The sequence below is a fragment of the Rhipicephalus sanguineus genome, chromosome 1 (assembly GCF_013339695.2).
Source record: "Rhipicephalus sanguineus isolate Rsan-2018 chromosome 1, BIME_Rsan_1.4, whole genome shotgun sequence".
NCBI classification, from domain to species: Eukaryota; Metazoa; Arthropoda; class Arachnida; order Ixodida; family Ixodidae; genus Rhipicephalus; species Rhipicephalus sanguineus.
This window is the reverse complement of record NC_051176.1, coordinates 213,124,657-213,141,314: the sequence shown is the minus strand read 5'-3', so window position 1 is coordinate 213,141,314 and position 16,658 is coordinate 213,124,657. Positions and strand designations below refer to the sequence as shown.

At 46.3% G+C, this 16,658-nt stretch overlaps 2 protein-coding genes across 2 annotated transcripts in view; one reads left to right on the top strand and one right to left on the bottom strand.

Annotated features, from left to right (window-relative positions):
• LOC119407061 (DNA topoisomerase I, mitochondrial) overlaps positions 1-12,134 on the top strand; it is a 98,371-nt gene extending 86,237 nt beyond the window's left edge. Inside the window, exons 16-18 of the mRNA XM_037673902.2 lie at positions 538-632; positions 8,627-8,776; positions 9,838-12,134. Coding sequence (XP_037529830.1) covers positions 538-632; positions 8,627-8,776; positions 9,838-9,940 — 348 coding nt within the window. The 3' untranslated portion in view covers positions 9,941-12,134. The remainder of the gene's footprint in view (positions 1-537; positions 633-8,626; positions 8,777-9,837) is intronic.
• The window catches only part of LOC119407071 (uncharacterized protein C18orf19 homolog B), a 579,856-nt gene that overhangs the window by 113,446 nt on the left and 449,752 nt on the right, over positions 1-16,658 (bottom strand). The window lies entirely within an intron of this gene.

Sequence of the window (16,658 nt, the reverse complement as noted above, 5' to 3'; positions counted from 1 at the left end):
CACAACCAACGGTGCCGGTGCCGGCGCCGACGGCGGAATTTCTGCGATACGAGCTCTTTAACGCTATCGCATTAAAATGCGGATCTGGTGCCGGTGGAGATAATGGCTGGCGATTCGGCGTGCGCGACAGTCTCGGACAGGGTCTGGATTATCGAATGTAGATCTGGCAGCAGTCCGAAATATCGGTCGTCTTTACACATTACTTCTATTGGATCATCGGTGGTGCCGCGCGACTGTCCGAATTACCGAGCATATCCATATTATCGGTGTCAGATTTATCGGTCGGCGACTGTAGTTGGGAAACCCTACCTGTGCTGTTTGTTTGGCCACTCTAAGCCATTAGAAGACCGAAACACCAATGTTTACGGTTACGGGCCTGTTCAGGACTTCAGATTCCTTGAACTTGGCAGGTATGCCATTGTTGGGGAACTCTAGCCCTCTCTCTTCAGATTATGACCTCTAGAATTGGTGCAGGTACATCACTTGAGATTTCTTGTAAGCAGATGGCACTGCTAATGTTGCACGTGATTATTTCAGATGGAGGAAAAAGAAGAACAGATCCGACAATGCAAAATGGAAGTCAAGCAGCTCAAATCTGACTACCACAACTCACGGTCAGAGAAGGACAAACAGTAAGTTTTACAACATTTCTTTTTACAAAGTGAGCTATAGAAATTTAATACAGTAGAACCCTGCTGATACATTTTTAGGAGACCATAAAAAAAAAATGTAGGAGCCAAGCAACGCTACAGCTGAGAAACAAAAAAAAAAATACAAAAATTAGAATTGTGGTGAAATGCACACAATTTATTTCAGCCTTACTTTTAAAAAAACGTGCAATGTTTGCTTGTAAATTTTTTACAGCCAATCTGTGCAAAGTGTTTTTTTTTTTAATATTTTAAAATAAAAGTAAGGCACCTATAGTGCCATGTGGCTCTCACCATCACCACTTGAGTGTACATTTCTTCTAAATAAATATAGTGCCTCTACAGCTGATGTGGACGTTGGCTTCGGCACCTGGGGCGGTATTGGGCGCGAGGAGATACCATGGCACCACTATGCAAAGGCATCCCTGTGATGTGCAAGGTTGGATTGCTCCGCCAGCTCTCTCCCGCACAGCCCACAGCCGCTTTCGCGTCTCGTTTTTTTATTATTCTCGTTGCACTTCAACGAAATCAGTAAAATACTGCGGCGACTTCGTTACTGACTGTACGAAATGCTAAATAACTGCTCCGAAGAAATGTTATAATGCCTTAGACAACGCCCTGACTGCCGACGTCGTTTTCTACGGCCACCTATAAGGAAGCCATTGGGGCCGAGCACGCAGCTTTTGTAAAAGGTAACAAGCCATTTTGTGTCTAATTGAAGCCCCAAATGGGCTTTAGCTCGTGCTTGCGGCAGATACACATACAGTGACCTCCCGTTAACTCTTTCCTTACCACGCCACTAGGCATCGTTCACCGGTGAACGATGATTTCACGCTGCTATTTTTCAACAACCGCCGTGCGCTTCGACATGAAGCGCCATCTAGACGATTGTACACACACTAGAATTGCTGTTTCTGCATGGTTCGCATTTTTACCGCGAGGCGGCGATTTTTAAAGGGCGCGTGCGTTCAAAGGTTGAAGCGCACGTGAGCCGCGCGATGGTGTTGACATCCGAAACGACGCGCGCTCGGAAAAAAGCAATTTCGCTCGATGTCGGCGCTTTGACGAGCAATCTTTTGGACTTCTCGAGCAGTGATGAATCAGACAACGATGTGGTGACGTCGGCTTTCAGCTCCGATGAAGAAATTTCACCAGATCAGCCGGAAACGTCAGCTGTTAGTCGCAAGTTTCGTTTTCACTTTCGCTTTTGTTTGTAGTGTTCTGGAGCCGGCTGAGTTGCTCTGTATGTGTCCCACATATTATTATTATTATCTTTAGCGTGTCTACTTCATGTGGCTTCCTTCCTAAAAAATTTTTCGAAAAATTTTGATTTTTTTTTTGTATAGGAATTTCTTGGCCAAATAAGTTTTTTCTATTATTTTAAGATAAACAGCATTCAAAAGTACGTTCATTTGTCTTTATTTTGATGTATTGCATGGCACTGTAAACCTAGTAGCAACGGCACAGAAAATTCCTAGTTGCAACATACAAAAATAGGCCAATTTCCCCGTGGTAAGGAAAGAGTTAAGACGAACTCGGTTAAGACGAATTCTCGCTTATGCCAAACAACAAAGAACCGTTTGTTTGTTTTCCCATAGACTCAATGCAAAAGAAAATTCGCTTAAGACAAACCGCCCAACTGTACTGTTCTGTTAAGACGAACTTTCGCGGTGATCGACAACATCGAAAACGCTGGTGATTCTGCGAAACGAACACTGCAGTCTTGGTGGGGCATTCAGGCCACCGAGAAAAAGCAAAAAAGCAGAGAAAAAGCACTTCCGTGAGCAAAGACAGAGCAAAGACAGGAAGCAGCCCCAGCCTGTGGTTGGGGGAGGTGCGGGCTCTATCAGCAAAGAAAGCAACAAAAAGAGTAGGGGGATTTACAACTGGGACCCCCAAGCCATTGCGTCCTTTTGTATTAGGTTTCCCAGCTGGAGTACAAAGGGGAACAGAAGAACACAAGAGCTTGGGGCCCCTCCCCCGCAAACGCAAGGGGAGTGAAGGGAAAAAAAAATAAAGAAAAAGCCACAAGGGGAACAAGGATTGTCTGTCACAGAATGGCGGCCGCACATTTTGTGGTCAGCTGGTGTCGGCGCGCGTTGGTTCGCATAGGACCTGTGTGCGTTGTATCTGTTCCCAGTGAAGTGCAAATTGTGATTAGCCATTTTGATTATGGAAGTGCACCACAAGGGAAGCCCATTTTTGTACACTGAATAGAGCTGCGTGGTGTCTTTTTCGTGTGCGCGAGGCTTGTGACCGTGAGTAGCACAGTGGGATATCTTCAGCTGCCCGTCGATCAGGAAAAGTTACTACGGGCCGAAAACGGGAAAATATCCGGACCTCGAAGAAAACCTTGCAGACTTGCTTAAGCACCTCAGCGTATCATGACTTTGTCAAGGCAACAGCACGCGACCGAGGCGTATCCAGAAGTGTTCTTAGAGCCAGCAAAACAGGCTCACAGAAGAAAAGGAACTGCCAGGACAATAAATTTACATTATTTGAAGGAAAATTGTGCTTCTCTCTCTCTCTCTCTTTTTTTGTAATCGTCAACATAGGAGCATGCTACAGTTTTATCATTAAAATGTGGTAGCAGTATCTTCATGAATTTTTTTATTTTTGAACCCGCTAAATCAGCTGCTCGTACGACTCGTGTAAATACTCTGCTTGAAGGCATAGGTTTTATCTAGATGAGCCAAATAAATGCTTTTTCTTGTCTTTTTGCCCCCATTGTAAGTCTACTCCATTCAGTGTTTTCAAGTAACATATTTAGATGCACTTCGCATGTTAGCATCTCTCTTTTTGGGGACACTTCTGATAAGTCGAACTCCTGATAAGACGAACAGATGACCGCGGTCCCTTCGAGTTCGTCTTAATGGGAGTCTACTGTATTTTTGCTCGAAGAAATGCGTGCAACCGTGCAAGTTCATTCATTTTAGGTTTGCATCTAAAAACTGGCCGCAGTTGACACGACAAGCATGCACAAATTTACATTCCTGTTTAGCACACGTTTCTCTATGAAGCACAATGCAAGCAGATTCTCCGTTTTGTGGGAAGACACCAAGCATGCTTAGAGCTGCATGCAGCCACAACCTTTCTGATATGATTGGTTGCAAATGCAACGAGCCATACGCATGCGTTGCCTCATTTGGAGTTGGAGCTAGATAACATTTCACATGAGCACAAGTTTCTCTGCGGCACCATTTTAATATAATCTGTTGCTCCTTACTGCGCAAATTTTTTATGGTTGTCACAGGGTGCACTTTCGATCTCCATCTAGCCACATAGGGATGAAAATTTTCGACAGTTGACTTAGTTCTCCAGGTTCTACAAAAGGGCTGATCGCGGTTGAAAAATACAGTACCGATCAGCTCAATTGCGATAGCAAATAGCACAGACAGTGGTGGAAGTTACACTGGCGAGACGGGTAACTTTCAGCAAAACTCAAGCAGGACATGCATAGTGTAAGAAAGGTTTCATCGAACGTGCAGGCCGAGCACACAGAACCAACGGGCTAGACTGCGATAGGGCAGAAATAACGGAAAGGGAAAAGAACTGGACTTCTCGTCTTATCTTGAATCTTGTGGGGTCTGATACGATAAAACCGCCGCTCTCGGAACACACGGAGACAGCTCACGCGGTCGGGCAACAAAAACGTGGAGGTTTATTAAAACACTTCTTTAGTATATGGCGAGCTCGCCGGCCAAATGAGTAACACGCTAAACTTATGCGCTCTGACAATGAATACTGGGAAACGACACTCACACTCAAGACAATGTAAGACATACAATACAACATAAGACATAGATAAGACATAAAATAAGACAACATAATACAATACAAATGCGGTGCCGTAGATGCACGACTCACCACGAGGGCCCGAGGGAAGCGAGCCGCGGTACCGTCCCCCACGGACCCCACCGCGAGGAGACGTCCATCCGCGCCCGCTGCGACACCTCAAAAAGGTCTCAGTACAGTTCCTATGCACTGGCCTAAATTCGCGGCGGCGATGCCGGCGCCACCGCGCTAAACTCTGGTTGCAGCCAGCGCATCCCTGACCTTGGACGAACGTCTCCGCTTACGCCAAGCACGTGCGTTCCAAACACAGCGGCCGCGCCCAAGCTACGGCAGTCCCTTTTACGGGGGTGCTATAGCACCCCCACAATCTCTGGCAATCCAGACAATGGTGCACACGCTTAACCCTTTAACGCCTGAATTATGAAAGCGCCGAAGAAAAAAAATTTGTTTTTCATTTTTCAGCTTTAAATAGCAACCTTAACTTAAATGAGCAGTTGTATTATCCAAAATGCAACTTTAATGAATACTTTTAGGTATGTCGCGAATTCGCGACTACCGGCACTTAAGCCAATAGTAGCTCAATATAGGGATATGTTCAATGCAACGCAAGTATGGCATCGCCGCATCAATGAAGCGGATCTGTTCAGGGCAACGTAACCTGGCGTCGTCATTGTTGTTAAATGCAAGTTTGACTTTATTGCCTCCTACCAATCACGTGACATCCTGTGGGCCACCGTGTGGGCCCTAGACTCCGCCGCCCAGTGTAGCCGACTTCTTGGGAGTCGGCAGAATGACATGAAGGTGACGGCAGCGAGAAATAGATTTAGCTCGCGACGAGACAGAGCCAGTCCTTTGTTCGGATTTTTCTGTGTCGCAAACAGACTGCTCTGCGGAACGATGTGATCCATGAAGGTGTCATAAAAAAATTCCTTGAAGTATTCAATAGGAGCTCGGACAGTGTCACATTGAGGAACGGTGGTTTTCCAGTGTGGCATTTCCCGCTTTTCTTGAGTCTTTTTTTTTTCCACCGCACTGCATGTTTTAGACAGGTACTAGCTTGGTTGGTCTACCACATCTTCGTCTTCATCCTCACTGCTCGATGAAGACACTCATGCTTGTGCATGAGGATTGACATTGTCATCTACGCTGTCACTTTCATCTTCAGGTGGCAAGCGCGTGCGAAGCCTTTTTTTCCCATGAAATGAGCGGAAGTCCTTCATGAACTTGTCATACCGGCAGTCATCACTGATAGACTCAAATGCCGGATGTTGCGAATTCGCGGCTTACCAAAGAAGCGAGGATCGCGCAGGAAATAACGTACTTAAAAACAACATGACATGTCGTGTGCAACCTCTTGTATGCATGCACATCGATAAAATTTTCCAGGAGATGGAACTTACGTCCCTCGGGCAGAAAACAACGAAGAAGTGAGAGCCGTTGCACGTGCTTTGCGCTCTCCGGCAACTGATGCACATCACTGATTTCCAGCTTGCAATACCTTACATGCAGTGGTGCGAGATGTCTCGTGCTGAAAGATACGTTCGCCGCAAATACGTGACAGCTGCCGTTGAAGGCAGCAACGCGTTTCTTGTCTTACTTGGCGTCTTTCAGTATGTCGCGAATTCACGATAACCGGCAGTAAAGGGTTAAATGTAATGATGGGAACTTCCCACACCTGTACACATGTTGCTATGTCATATTTTAAAACACACCTAACCAGACTGTTTGTGCATTCATTTTTCGTTGTGAACAAGGCTCCCGTGCGGGAGCTGAAATGTCTTGCTTTTATGTGAACATTCGTGGTCGGTGTCCATTTTAACCCCATGGGCTTGAAATAACAACAGCAGCATCATGCTATTGCAAAGCAGGGTAAGGGTAAAAGTGAAAGCTCTTCTGAAAGCTCAAGCCTGGCTCCTTTTCGTATGTAGCGCACTGTGGCACAGAGCAGAAAAGTACCATGCCGTCGATAACTTTTACTGCACTTTTCCGGATTGTGTAGCCTCTAAGGGTTTGCACACGTAAAGGGAGGGCAAAACAACGCTGTTCAAAGGGCAAATCGCTGTTAAAAACAACACATTCAACCGTCCTCTTCCCTTTGCCACAGTGAGGTGAGATCGCGTGATCCAACCCTGCACGTCACAGCGATTGCGCTGCCCGCGTCTCCAGTGGTAGGCCTCGCACTCAATAGTAAAAGCTCATTCATTCAGATTTCACGGGACAAGAAAAAATCTCCAAATTAACCAAATGTAATTTATCTAAAGTATCGAGAAAATAATAAACAAATGCCTGTTGTGTCTATACACATTTATTTGCTGCAGGCATATGCCAATTCTGTTATAGCTTTGCGTAGATGCGGTGTAAAAGCCACAATTTTCATCATTCCGCGACTTTGTTCACAATTTGACCACGGCACATGACTCTTGTGTCTTAAGTAGCCAGAGACGGGCTCTGCACCCCTTCCTTATTACATACCAACACCACCATGCCCATGCAACAAATTGACGACTTTTGTTGCCAGTAAAATTGCTGGCAACTGATCGTTCGTCCATCGTGATGTAGCAAGCAAGTTTTATGCCAGCTTGTAGACCATAGCTGAAAGGTTTTCATCTTCAGCAGCTTCTGCCATGTTTCTGTTTTGTGACATTGCACGCGCATTGCATCAAGTTAAAACAAAGCTACTGAGTGCTGCGATCGTAGGCAGTGTCAACGCAGTTCGGAAGGCATGCAGTGAAAACGAAACTACTGCTTGTCGCAGCTGCTGCAGTCATCATGCAGTTCCTATCACCGCTATCGTAGTGCCCATGCAGTTCACATATGCCGCGTAAAAATGAAACAAGTTTGCTGCAACCGCTGAGCCTTGGTTGCCAACAAAGCAATTGTGGATGGTGACCACGCTTGCCTGAAGGCCTGTGGCCTATGTGGTGTCACACACGGTGGTAAACGCAAGTGGGCAAGAAGCGTCCTGGCTTTCCTGTTGTTGCTGTACGTATGGTGCTGACAGTGATGGCGATGTGGACTGTTCCACCTCGTTTTGGTTGTCCGCGAATGCAGTTTTCACTCTTTTGCATCGCACATTTGCGGTGGTTTGCTCACTCTGTGCTCCGGGGATTGTCTAAATTAACGGTGCAGCCACATATGACCTATCGTTTGTTTTATGCCATTAAACGATGCGTATGCTTGCCGGGATCACGGAAGATGTTCAAATTATGCGATTTTCTGAATTAACAAGCTTTTACTGTATTCTGAAGTGACCGCCCACTGTGATGCTTTCATTTTAGCAATATTATCACTGGATGTGTCCGCGTCTGAGCTTGAAGTTTTTGGCCCATCGTCTTAGCACGGTTGACAGAGTGATAGACCGGCATGGCCTGCAGTAGGATGAATGCCTCGCAAAGAAAAGTGCTTCTGAAAGGAATCTTCTGGAAATGTGGCCCCTGCTCAATCTCCTCCTAAACTACATTGTTACACTAGTGCATGCATGGGCATACTCGGCTGTGATTTCGTCATTGGATGGAACCGCAGAAGTGAGGCGGCATAATCCATAGAAACATAATGATATGCGATTCCGTTAACACCAACAGTTGGAGACGTGAAAGAACTAAGCTCACGCAGCACACTTGCATAACCTCACGAGAACATGCAAGATATGCAAAAATAGCGCTAGGACACTGCGGGAAGCATAGACACGTTGGACAAGAACAACGATTAGTCCAAGCCAAAGCTGCGGTGGCAACAGAAGCTGATATCAAAGGCCTTACTTTTGCTAGCTGCATGTGCCAAATCCAACTTCAGGGCCAAAACACAACATAGTCGCCATCTTCAGATAGCGAATACTGATCTCTCAAAGGCTGTGCTTTTGCAGGTGGGTGTGATATCATGGGTTCTGTTTACGCCACATAGTGCGGCCAATCCCAGTCAGCCAGGACAAGCTGTATGCACGGCAACTCTGGCTAGGTCGGGGTGCCTAGTTTGCAGCATATCGTATTGGGACAGTCCCACACTTGTGAAATAACAGTGCAGTTCCCTATGCGTTGGATCCTATGGGCTTTATGCTGGGACTGGCTGAAAACCAACATAGCTAGGAAAACGTAGTGCGAGTAATGGGGTTCTACTGTAAATGCAAGGTAAATGTTTATCTTTCTTTTTTTGTTCTTACAAATTCCATGTATTGTCATATTGTGCAGGCTATTGGAACGCAAGAAGAAACGCATGCAGCAGCTGGAAGACCAAATGAAGAAGCTGGAGGTGCAAGCCATGGATAAGGAAGAAAACAAGCAGATTGCTCTGGGCACCTCCAAGCTCAACTATCTTGACCCGAGGATTAGTGTTGCCTGGTGAGGGAAATTGCATGCTGGTCTACAAAATCGTATACTTATTGAACCTTTTGCTGCTGTGCATTACTTTATCCATGTGTTAGTTTAGAGGAAGTGGTTCAAGGACCTACCTTTTATTGGTTTCATCAAAAATTTAGAAAAGCATTATATGTCGTGGCCAGCCTACACATTAGTAATGTAGACCACGGTGACGGAGCCAACATGTATTAGGTGGTGCCCAAATACGTGCCCCAATGACTTCTCTCTGGTCAGCAGAAACAGATCTCGAAGGCTGTGTTTTTGCTAACTCCATTTGCCAGAAGAAAGTATTCCAGAATGGTTGGTTGCTGGGCTATAGTTGGTTCATTGCAACTCATGTAACAGCACAAAAAAGTGGTTAGGTCCATATCAACTTGTGCTATTTCAAGCTGATCGATGTTATTCTTCGTTTTGATTTTCTTTCTTTTCCTTACCTGGTGGCGCTTTGTATGCCTACATATATCTGGTATCGTCGGCGGAATAAACATTTGGAAGTCGGCGCTCTTTACAGTCTGTCTCTGTTGTCCCACTTTTTCGCGTTGTTACAAGAGTTGCTTTCAGGGAAATATAGAGATAAAAATGTGAGGAGGGTCTGTACAGCAGTGCATGGTTATTGCAATAGCTTTTTTCAAAATTGACTGACAAGGTGAAAATAAATGTGAATAATTAACGACAGTTGCACTCGCTTCCTTGAGAGCTGCCCATTATTCTGATTTCTCAATTTGCAACGTTGGTTACTGGCATCAGTCAATACTGGAGTTGGGACTCCCACTGTTTTAAAGATAGCTAGGATCGAAACATTATGCTTGCTTAATTCTCTGGTTGCTATGGGTGTCACTGCTGCAGGTGTAAACACTTGCAAGGATGACATTTTCATTGCTTCATTTAAAAAAAAAAAAGATCACAGTTCTTCAGTTCAATTTTTGGACCTTTTAAGTACATTTTAAGGTTGCCACTATGTAGGTCCTTGCAGAATATTGTGTGCAATAAAGAGCAAAGATGGTGTGTTCACTTTACTAACGCTAATATTACCACCTTTGCAGGTGCAAGAAGTGGAATGTTCCCATTGACAAGATCTACAACAAGACGCAGAGGGACAAGTTCCGTTGGGCCATAGAGATGGCAGGTCCCGATTACAAGTTTTGAGCAGAGGCCTGTCTAGTAGCCACTATCATGTTGATCCCATTGGGACTGAAGTGACGAGTAGCTCCTCCCCTTCTGCCCTCCTAGCTTTGAAGTGCTGGCCAAGCCAGCCATTGGGTTCCCCCACAGTTCGCCTAAGCTTAGACACCATCAGAGGGGGAAGGGCAGAGGGGGCAGAGCCCTTTTCCCCACCATTGTTCCCGCCAGCCATCTTCTCACTGTCCCATAGCTGTGGAAAGGGAAACTGCACCATAGCCAGATTATTTCATTTCAGGTCTGTCTGTTTGCTCAACGTGATGCTGTTTGTTTGACCTTGCTTTTTTTTCTTCCTCCCAACCCACCATGTGACCATTGCCTCTTGTTTTTCTCCTTTTGCTTGCTGTGTCAGTGTTATCAGGGGAATTGAGTGGAATGAAATGTATTTGCTGGGAGCACTGCTGTTTTATGTTTTGCTTTTAAGCTAAAAAAATCTTTTATTTATGGTTGCGCACCTTTCGGTGCATCTGCATGTATACATAAAACAATTGTGACTTCCTCCTTATGTTGTCTGTTGCCGTGAACGGGGGCAAATAACTTTCTTTGAACGAGGGGTAAGGATCATGTCCAAAGTATACATTGTCAGTGTTACGTTGTGTGTTGTTTTTGTGTGCATGCGTGTGTGTGAGCTCAGATATATCTCATCTGGCCTTATTTAAGCAGCCCCACAGTGAATGCCGTTGCAGATTACTCCCTGGTGATGCATAAATGAATTTTTATGGTAATAAAGCATGCTCTCTGCATGGATCTTAAAATATTTGACCACTGTAAACAGTTATGACCAAGACAGCTTTGTAAGAATACTGGCATGGCACTTTCGTGGTGTGCTTCAAATTATGGATGTTCAATACTGGGAGCAAAGGGGAGCATCAAAGCATAGTCAAGTAGTCACAGAAGCAGCCTGCATTGGTATGGCGATTGCAGACAAAAGTAATGTACCTTGGGCCTCATGGCATCTGCGAAATATAAAAGTAAATTTCCAGTGTTCTATTTTATGTTCATTCTAGCAATATGGGTGCACTAGATTTTAGGTACAAGTGTCATTACTATCAGCATGTGAAACTTGTACACCAAACTCGCACATGATCATCGATGTACACTGGCACTCATGATTTTTCAAGTAGTTGTATCTTGTGCTGATGCATTGGGTTAGCCTTTCATCCGCACTGTCTGGACAAAAAAAATACTGGCAGTGGTGCTCTTTGTTCTTTCTGGACCATCTGTAAACGTGCATTATTCATTTCCAAGCATTGTCTTACCATATCAGCAGTAAAAGTTAAAAAAAAAAAATTGTGTGTGTGTCTGTCTTGTGCTCCCCGAGAGTTGAGGGTGCATGTGTAAGACTGTCGTGCCTGGGGGCTGAGCAGGCAGGCAGTTGTCTCGCGTCGCTTTATGCTAGGCATTCTACTGTACACAACTATCCTTGAGGGCGGGTGGGGAAGGAAGGACATGTCCGGTTTGCGCTACTTGTGGCCATGCCCCTGCTCTGTGCGCTTCACTTACATATAATAGTACCTTGTATTATCTTGTTCAGTTTAGGGTAACGGAGTGGCCCAGCAACGTCACTGTGAAAAGGATTTTACGACGCACAAATTTCATGCTCTCGGCAACCGTTTTGGTACGGTTTCCTGTAACGGTACTGAAATCGCGTTATGTGCGCTTTTTTGAATCTTGTGCTAACCTTTTATGGTTTTATTCTTGCTTCTTATTCGAAGGACAACGGAATTTCTCACGCAATGTATATAAAATGGCTACAACGAAAAGAAAGTGACTGGTGACCGGAGCAGCAAAATCTCTGCTTGCATTCGAAATGCCGCGCTTTGTAGATCGTGCCTGCCACTCGTTTTGGCATATTGGAGAGCATGCCAAAACAGTGTGTCGATTTTCCCGCCCAGGTCATCGATTACTTTTTTTTTTCGTTTCCAGCCGTGCGCTCTTATGCCAGCCTGCATTTACCTAACAAATGCTGATGATATTGTGGGCGACGAGAGCGGGGCTTAATGGGAAATGCATGTTAAATTGTGTTCTAAACATATATTGCCCTTTGCCAGTGCTCGGCTTTATCCCTCCCTTTTGCGTAAACGACTCCTCTTGGCTGCTTCGTAACTGATTGTTTCCCGAGTTTTCTGCTTGCCTTGACATTAAACTATATTGAAATATATTTTGTTTCCCTGATTTGTGTGAGCGGGAAGTATCCAGAGCACAACCCGAGACTGCTATTGACAATTTCAGCCTGGCATGTGAAGCTTATGAGGAAGTATATAGGACGATTCTCAAAATAGGCGAATGCGGGTCGTCGAAAGTCAAACGAACAGTGTGCCCGTGCTTCTGAAGTATAGGATCTTGTTTGGCGAAATGGCGGCCACGACGGCGGTTGCTCGTTGGTTTGCTCCATCGACGCTCATCCGAGTGAAGATGTCGGGTCGAGACTCGATAAGCGGTAATACAATAATTTGGTGATCCACGTTGGTAGTCGGTCCAAGGAAAACAGGCGAGCACGACACATATAGAGGCAAGACTGGACTTAAGCACGTGACCAACGAACGCGCCCAAAAAGCCGGGACTGGCTTTTATTTGGTGGAGGTGCGAGATTTGCTACGGCGCGCTGCTGACACCGGATGCTGGTGTCGGACAAGGCGGTCTAGATGCAATTAATGTGCCCGCTGACAGATGGGAACATCTCTTGATACGACCGAACACTGGTAATTTCCGGAAATCTTAAGGGACACTGAATAGAAACGATTTCTCTCGTATTCGTAAATTACTCTTTCACCACGCCCCCGAAGACCAGGAGTAGGCCGTCCAGCCGGACAGGGCCGTCGCCGAGGACCTCGGAAGATGTACTATCGCCGCTATCGCGCTCAGTATGAGCTACACCACGCGAGCGCGTTGCCGAGCGCTCTGCAAGGCTGTACAGTGGCGCCGATTATGGCATATTTTCGAGTTATTGGAAGAGAGTTTGGCTGTCCTTGCGAGCTCACGTCGCCTCCACTTGCTTTCATCCACGCCCTCGTTTTGCCCTGCGGTGATATCAGCTGCGAAAATGATAACTTCGAGGGTGAAAGCAAACAAGTGGGGGCGATGCGCGCTTGCAGGGACAGCCAAACTCTCTCCCAATAACTAAAATGTGCCATAATCGGCGCAACTGTACAACCTCGCAGAGCACTCGGCCACGCGCTCGCGTGATGTAGCTCGTACCAAGCGCGATAGTACCTCGAACGGTGGATCCCTGGCAGCCTAGCCCCGGGTACGGTAACAACCGTTGGACAAATAAAGTTTATTCAACTCAACCTCGTCTGCCGCGAGAAGACGCTTGGTAAGCGACAGGGGCGTAGGCAGAAATTTTCTTTGGGGGGGGGGGGGGGGGGCAGCGCTTTTCTGTCGTGGGGGCCGGGCAGGCAGATGAGTGTTTTGTGCTTTATGCCATGGCAAAAAAGGAAAGAAATTAAGGGGGGGGGGGGGGCATGGGCCCGGTGTGCCACCCCCTGGCTACGTCACTGATAAGCGAGAAAACGCGCAGAAGGAAAGTGTGGGTGGCGACGCCACCTTGAAATTCCCGCACCAAACGCTGTGACGTCATATTTCCGCGGCGTCTACTAGGTCGTACGTAGTTGCTAGTCAGTGAAAATGAAGTACATTGTCCTCTGAGGGGGCTATAGACTTAACATACCAAATTTCAGCAAATTTCGTTGAGCCAATGTCGAAATACGAAAGGTACGTTTTGAAATTCGTGACGTTGCGCGCGGCGATTTCGGCGCGAAATTTAAAAAATGACATTTTGACCTTGATTTTCTATATCAATAAACCTGTGGTGGTGAAATTAATGACGTTAGAGGTCTCAGGGTACTATTTATCAATCTAAACCGATTCATTGTATCACTTTAGTGAGCCTTAATATCTAGGGTAACCATTTTTTTCTATTGGCGAAATGCGGTACACTGACGGTGAACGAAGGCACTTGACACAGCACGATGAGATTTTAAAGACGATAGTCTTTCTTGGGGAACTTAAACGCAGAAATTTTGGTCTGTCTTTCTGTCTGTCTGTCTTTCTGTTTGTCGGCACGTCCCTCGATTCAGCCACTCGGCCAAAGTTGAACCACTTGCCCAAGGGCCAGCCGTCTTGAACTGGTACGGCTGTTCATACTTGTGAACGTTGTCGATCAAAAAGTAAATATCATGCATATCTGAGGTGCAACATCACTAGGTAAGTATTAGGTGGCGTGTTCCTTTAATAGAAAATGCATACATACGTAATTTTAAGGACCCTAGTTTCTTAAGCTGCGCTGAAAATGCATAAGAATGGAAGCTTGAGCGAGTTGGTATGCGTTCATCTTTGTTGAAACAGCACTCACTAGACGACAACGAAGCAAAAGAAGGCACAGGACAGGCGCTGCCTGTCCTGTGCCTTCTTTTACTTCGTCGTCGTCTAGTGAGCGCTGTGTCAACAAAGCTGAAAATGCGACTGCGCTGAAATTTGCCTTCCTCCGTGCCCTTCGCACGAGCTCATTGTTGTGTTTCGGTTTCGGTTCTGTATTGCACTGTACGAATGCCATGGGTTGGTGTTGAAAAACTTTAGTTTTGAGAAGGCCAAGAAGGTGAAAAAAATACTTAAAAAATAAAAAAGCAGCGTTGCGGGCGGCCTTCAGGCTGCCGGTTGTGGGCGCCGCTCTGGCGTTCCTGTTTTACCCAGGCGACGTGTAAGTAAAAGAGTGTGTGGAGAGTACTCGTTGAGTGCGGACGTTTCTATGCTTCAGCGCTTCGCGCCAAACCGCGTTTTCGGGCTGGCTGGCGTCCCCGCCGGTCGCGTTGGTCACCGCCGGTCTTCGCCTGCTGCGCCGGGACTACCAGCACGCAACACAGCACTCATGTTTCCCGACGTATTGCCAGATGGCGTCCATATCTCACACAGCGCCTCTTCTATCGTCTTTACACGACATTTGCAGCGAAGCACGCAGATACGCGGCCAATTTTTTGTTAACTATTTGGAACAAATGTTCTCTTGCATCTCTACAACAGGGAAATAAAGTAGTGCAAGTAGATGTTCTCATATACATATGTGTAAACGAAACTATTTGCGTCAGCGCGCCTTCCCTTTGCTAACGCTCAGCGCGCCCGTCTCGTTCCATAGTGGGCCGGCGTGCCTGCAATGCTACTGTGCTCGAATGCGTGCTACCATTGGTCGACTCCTTTCACCGGCACAGCCAATCGCGCTTCCGCACTCTCCTCCTCTTCAAACCCCGTTATCCGATACCGCCATAGCTTCGCCTTGGTCAACGTTTATAGAACTTCTTTTGGCCTTGGTAGCCTTGGCTCTGTTCCTCTATTGGTCGCGAGATCGAGCGTAGTCGCCGCCTGGCGGCTACTGGCTGAAGCGCGCCTAGTGTGGATTGCTCCCTGCGTCGTCTGCTGTTTGCATGTGCGCGTACGTCCTGCACGTTCTCAAAGGGCGGTTTGTTCTGTTATGTTAGCGCGAGCTTAACTGCTCGTACGTATACCTAACATGGTGTACAGAAGCAAATGGGCTTGCTCGGCTGCATGCGCATTGTAATAAGACCAGTGAGTGCGACTTTCGAGAGGGCTGTGTATTGGTGTCGTACGCTTCGTTCGCCAGAATCATTTCAGTGTTGGTGCCGCTTTCTGGTTCAAGTACATCCTAAAGTGTGCTTGGCATAGTCCCAAACATGAGGAGCATTAAATAGTGTGTGAATGCACCGTTTTAGCGACTCGGTGGTAAACAAAAGCGAGGCTCATGCACTTTCGCGTTGTTGTTAGGTGTATAACTGCGGCACTGTAGTTCATGATGAGCTGTAGTTGTGCTTGAGATGTCCTTTTATTCTACGGTCGTGGTCCCGCTACAGCGAGATATGTATTATAGAAAGTGAAGTCTGACACTTCGGTACTCAAACTGTCCCCTAAAAAATAGCAGACAGTGGAATGACACGGCAGTCATAAAACGAAGTTGCCGCGCGCAATTTTAACTTGGGGCGAAATTTATGTAGAACCACCCGTGTGCTTAGATTTAGGTACGCTTTGAAGAACCCAGATGTTCAAATTAATCCCGACGGCGTGCCTTACATTTATGTCGTATAATTTCACGCAAAACCTCATCCTTCTTTTACACATTATTTGTTTAAAAAAGACACTTACTCCATAAATAACCAGTTGCATCACTGTCGTGCACGTAATCAATCGATGAAAGATGCTAAACTCTTACCTGCGTATTCGCGCGAACAGTGCTATTGAACTCATTGCACAGGAATATGGGCTGGTATACAAATGAACAAGAAGTAAACAGTTTATTTCAGTCGTGCTGCAGCAGTGCGTATAGTACATAGAACACAAGCTAAGCACGTATATACAGCGCGAGCATCCCTTTCATCGGCAAATTGCGCTTCTCTCACTAGTAATAGTAACATTGGATGATCTTCGTGCATCGATTCAATAATGAAGAGCGTATATATTACCAGTCAGCTGCAATCAACGCATTTTATTCACCGACAAGGCTTAAACCGCTTACAACGAAGCGCCGCTGTGTGCATTTGTATACGCGCCGCCGACCGCCTCTCCACACTAACGCGACGATGGTGCTGCCACCTATAGGTCGATCTCGCGGCCAATAGACTAAAGGCTACTCCTCCCTAGGGAGCCTTCATACACACACGCCTCCCGCCCGGTTGCGTGTG